This window comes from Trachymyrmex septentrionalis, unplaced genomic scaffold, assembly GCF_001594115.1.
Source record: "Trachymyrmex septentrionalis isolate Tsep2-gDNA-1 unplaced genomic scaffold, Tsep1.0 scaffold2, whole genome shotgun sequence".
Classification (NCBI taxonomy): domain Eukaryota; kingdom Metazoa; phylum Arthropoda; class Insecta; order Hymenoptera; family Formicidae; genus Trachymyrmex; species Trachymyrmex septentrionalis.
Window position 1 is genome coordinate 729,778 of NW_017305179.1, and position 5,331 is coordinate 735,108.

The following is a 5,331-nucleotide window of genomic DNA, read 5'->3' on the forward strand; positions in this document are numbered from 1 at the left end:
ATAAAATCTTGTTTTGTACATCATATACAACTACTGAAATTATATTCCACAATACAATGTATGTTGTATTTTTAAGTCATACCTTTATCGAATTCTTTCTTGTGCAATATCTTTTTTAACGTTATTTTCAAGAACTTGAGTAACATAATTAATAGCATCGTGTTGCTTTTTTCCTGATATATCAGCATTCTTAATTACTTTTTTGCTCTTCCGATCGATATTTTATTTGTTTTTTTCTTGTTGACATTCAGCAGATCACAGCAGGATCGCTCTCCTCTCCGATTTAATGAACGAGTGTGATTATGTTATATGTGAATCCGACGAAACGTCATTTATTTTAAGCATGTGCGCAACATTTCTCGACATGATGAGCGCATAATACAAATCGCGCGCGATGACATATGATTTTATAATGAACGGATTGGCGATTGCTGGATGCTATCACTGTTCCGAATACTTTTGGAAACTTTTTTTTGAGTTCGTTGGGCCAGAAGAGAAAAACGATCATTTATTTATAAATAGAACATTGACATATTTTTAATATTCGGGCGATAATTTCGAATAAATTATTACAAATAGTTTTAATATACTTACGTTGTATGTATTTGTCAAATTTTTTTCATTTTTATGTAATAAATGTTATAAGAATTATCGGCTAAATAATTAATGCAGGATAACAATAATCGTTTTTATTAATTTTTTTTTTACTATAAGAAGAAAAATGCAAAAAAAAATGTCATCACACGGTGTTCCCAAGCGGTCAATTCGCTTGTCCAACAATGTCAGATTACCGAATCGCTTGCTTGAAAGAAAATTTCGTTTAGGTTTTGATTATTTTTTCTCTCAGTCTTTGCTATTTTATTTTAGGGAAGAGCAACGGTGTATTTTACACTGTATGGGGGATACTGCTAGGAAATCACCTTATTTTCCTATGCTTCTTCCCTTCCCTATACCATGTTAAGGCGTGTATACAACCGAACGAGTACCATTCAACCGTGCCCAACGTTGCTTGACTTCAGTGATCAGACGAGAACTACTTTAAGCCCACGGACGTGGGTATGGACGTTGATGAATCTGATATCCTTATTCATAGATGATTTTGTTCATATAATTCCATTACTTCGATATTATTTCCAAAATTGTTTATATAACAATAAATTTTTGCATAATTTTTATATACACTTTTTATGTTGTAACAGCAACTGCTACACTGAAAAAAAAAATGATGTGTGCTAACAGCATTATTTTTATTGAAAATAATTTTGATGATTAAAAATAAGTTTGTAGAGTCTAAAAATTATCCATTCCTTTACAAACATGGTTTATGATATTGATTTTTAAGAGAGAACTTAGCATTCTTATGTTGACTCTATTTGAAAGTTTTGAATAAATCTACACTAAAAATAACTCTAATATCTAATTCATTAATCTAATGAACAATGAACAACAAATGCAAAATCAAATTTATTATTAAATTATTTGGAATTTTCTTATCATAATCCCATTCGATAAACACGAATTAGATAAAACACGAATGAATGCGAGCGAACGATGCTTAGCATTCTGTTCCCATGACTGGTTATTCGTTCGGTTGTATACACGCCTTAACATGGTATAGGGAAGGGAAGAAGCATAGGGAATAGGAAGGTGATTTCCTAGCAGTATCTTCCACACAGTGTAAAATACACCGTTGCTCTTCCCTAAAATAAAATAGCAAAGACTGAGAGAGGGAACAATCAAAGCCTAAAAGAAATTTTCTTTCAAGCAAGCGATTCGGTAATCTGACATTGTTGAATAAGCGAATTGACAATTTGAAAAATGGGTAATTCTTCGGAATTTTCATATTCTCATATAAAAAATTGTGGATATCATGACAAGTCGAGCAATCTTCAATTCCTACATGAATATATATACGTGTATTTATCTTATACACATGTAAAATCAATTGTGTGGCTACTAGTGTATGTATGTGTAGGAATAAAGTCGGTCGTCATGGTTACCGCTTGTAAATGTAAGCAGCGGCCATACACTTGTCAAATGTACCGTAAAGTCTGACTTAAGTGCCTTAAGTTACCAGGGGCATTCACCTGACGCATGTTTCAACGCTGCGTAAAGAATAAAGATGGATTGGGCTAACGATCTTGAGATCACTTCGAAAAAGGTAAAGTTTTTAAAAAATTTTCCCAAGTCCCTATAGAGCAGGCCTGTCCAATTTGAATTCAGCAGAGAAAATGCAAAACTATCGACGTAAAAAAATTCAATGTGTGAGCAAGATTTTAGGAACTATAAAGTGTTGATAAGCGTCACCTTAGATGCGCATCAACACTTGACAGTCCCCGAAATCTCATCCACATAGAATTTTTTTGCGTCGATGGCTTTGCATTTTGGCTCCGGAGCTCAAATTGAACAGGTCTGCCATAGAATATTAATAAGAGAATCAATTATATAAAGATACGATATATAGTTTTAAGAAATGTGTATTGATCAATTTGCAGCTACTACCTCGCCTAGGTAGACGTGCAGGTCAGAATAATTTGCTGGAAGATAATAAATCCGATGATGATCCTCTGGAGAGTCCTATTTCCTTATCGTCCGGAAAGTCTATATCTATGCAAAGACCAATAGTTCCACCTCGGTCGAGAAAAACCGGCTGGGGCGACGAATTGAAAAGTGGCAAGTAAGTAAATTGTAAATTAATTACAAAGTCTCGACAAGAGCAATAAAAATTTTCAACTCTTTTTTGTCATTTATGTGTAACGACACTGTTCGTAACGGTAGCAGATTTTTACTATCTATTTTTTCCATCTACTTTCATCGACTTCTAGTGTTTCGAGAAGATTAAAAAGTTTATTTCATAAATAGTTAAGTGCACGTAAGTGAAAGAAGAAATAAAAGACATTAAAAAATTCGTATTGCATACATATTTATATCTTAAGTTCGTGTTAGACTTATATTGATTTATAATCTGCAATAAGCGAGCCCAATTTTACTCAATGCAAGCAATAATTCTCGGTAGTGGAGTTTATATCCAGAAGAAGACAAAAAACAACAAATGTATATAAATGAATTAAAACAAATTTGTTAATGTTTAAGTACAACCAGTTAAACAATTCTTTTTTCATTGCACAGATCAAAGGCGACATCAAACATTATTGAACAGTGAGTACAATACATAAAAGTGAAGAATCAAGTATCTAGCTATTGATAAATCCTATTTCTTAGGGAACGTTTTCGAGTGATTGAAAAGGAGGAGCAAGAAGATGGTGAGCTGATTTGGGACAAACCATGTTAAGAGCTTATATATTGTCCAATTATTTAATTAGTAATTTTACCTCATTTAGATCAATTCTTTTGTTAATGTAATTTTTCAATATTTGCAAAAATAGACATTAAAAATTGATATATTTTTTTATTACTCACTACTTCTTTATATTATTGATCTCTGTATTTATAGATATTCCAGTTATACCAGATTTGGATGAAATTCAGGAAGATAACATCTCATCTGACATTGCAAGTGCTCCCACGTAAGTAATCTTTATTTTTATTATTATTGAAGATTTTTATGATAAAAATTATATTAAAATTCTTGCATAAAATGTACATAAAGTAAGTTACAATCTAGATGAAAAATAATAATTTATTTATTCTCTCTGTAATAGAGAGAGAGAAAGATTATTAAAAATAAAAAATTATAAGTACCTTTTTTTTACAAAAGTTATTTTAAGTTCTTTTAATTATAATATTACATAATTATATGAATAACTTACTATTATTATTTCAGTAAAGAAAAAGTTTCTTTTTTTATATATTGCGAGATGAATTGAATTGTGGTGTGTAATTTTTAGAGTCAACGCAAATAGAGTGACTGCGTACGAGGAATTGGACACTGATTTGGTAAAAAATGCTGCATATACATCGTTGGACGGCGTCAGCCTTTCTCTCCTTGCAGACAAATTGTACAATGAGAATTTAGTGAAGGAACCGGATGAAGTTTGGAATTGGAATCTCCTCTTCACGCAAATTTCTTCAGAGATTAATAGCGAGACGCAGAAAAAGATCGAAGCTTGACGAAGCATTTTGTATTTTAAAATAAAAATGAAAACTTCTCGTATATACAAATATAACAATAACATTCTCGATTATATCATTCATTGGCGATATTGTTTTAAATCAATTCCCAGAACTCGTGAGAAACAATCCTAGAAACTAATATAATCGTTAGTCTAATTTACTAAATCGAAGTCTACAAAGAAGTGCAACATTTTTTTCTCTACGAGTTGAAATAAAAATAGCTGTATCACTGAATTTACTATCAATGTCATTTCAAATTAAATGTAATCTTTTTATTGATAATCATCTCATTGAGGTTGAAAATGTTTAACATTACCAAATTTATTTGCCTCGTAGCTTTTCTCCTTGAATTAGTAATTAAGGTCAATTCAAAGATTTCATGAGCCTGTTTCTTTTTTTTTTAGCTAAACTGCTGAACTTTTGCACCAGTTCATCTTTCTTCCTTTTTGCTTTAGAAGAAAAGAAGAAGAAGAAGAATGAACTGGTACAAAAGTTATTATAAAAAGAACAACAAGGCCTAATAAGACCAAGTTGAAGGAAAGGCAGAAAAAATTCCAAAAGGATTGGATTAAAAGAATAAAAAATGGCGTACCGCCGTCAGCAGTGCCTGCATATGGAAGCGACAAATTACCTCGTCTGACCTATTCGATTGCCCCCCAATTTGGAAATCGCGGTACTTCGAGGAGTGACGTGAAGACTCAGACCGTGCAGGCGTGCAAATCCGTGGTCGTAAGACGAGCCACGAAGATGCATGCGCAATCGGGAGTCTGACACTCAAGCTACTTGAAGCTTACGACAACGTGACAACACCCACTGAGCAGATCTGCCATAGCTCTAACGTCAGCGATCAATGTTCAGTTGTGCCATCACTAGCACACGCTTCCGAAAGTTACTCCTTCCCAGGAGCTATATATACCAATCTATCCGTTTTGGAGCACATACGAGAAACAGACGGCTCTTTATTTCCGACGTCCCAGGTGAATCTGCTGCGATCAAACATCGTTATCCAGCATCTCCATTGAAATCTTTCATTAAGTGTCAGATATCTTGACACGTGGTTAATAAAAATTTTACGATTATTATCTAAAAATCAGACGCAACGAAAATCAATCGTACAGGCAATGGCCATCTAGTGGCAGATTTCGTACTTTTGTTGTATATAAAAAAAAAAATACGATACACGCGGCACTCACAACGCAGGCGCGATCAGCGATGACAGCGATAAATACACGAGTTTGTCGACGGAATAACTTGACT

The 5,331-nt window shown here is 33.1% G+C and overlaps 2 protein-coding genes across 5 annotated transcripts in view; one reads left to right on the forward strand and one right to left on the reverse strand.

Annotated features, from left to right (window-relative positions):
* LOC108747425 (spermatogenesis-associated protein 5) overlaps positions 1-5,331 on the reverse strand; it is a 104,279-nt gene that overhangs the window by 36,421 nt on the left and 62,527 nt on the right. The gene's annotated exons all lie outside the window — the stretch shown is intronic.
* LOC108747435 (intraflagellar transport protein 43 homolog B) lies at positions 1,678-4,107 on the forward strand. Of its 3 annotated transcripts, none has more exons than XM_018484887.1 (7): positions 1,678-1,822; positions 1,976-2,161; positions 2,496-2,677; positions 3,130-3,159; positions 3,223-3,263; positions 3,455-3,527; positions 3,849-4,107. In XM_018484887.1, the coding sequence occupies exons 2-7, from the start codon at positions 2,123-2,125 to the stop codon at positions 4,069-4,071; spliced, it is 588 nt and encodes a 195-aa protein (XP_018340389.1). In that variant the 5' UTR covers positions 1,678-1,822; positions 1,976-2,122; the 3' UTR covers positions 4,072-4,107. The 3 variants fall into 3 exon arrangements, with proteins under 3 accessions (XP_018340389.1, XP_018340390.1, XP_018340388.1); XM_018484888.1 differs by having other exon boundaries at positions 2,071-2,161; XM_018484886.1 differs by having other exon boundaries at positions 1,678-2,161.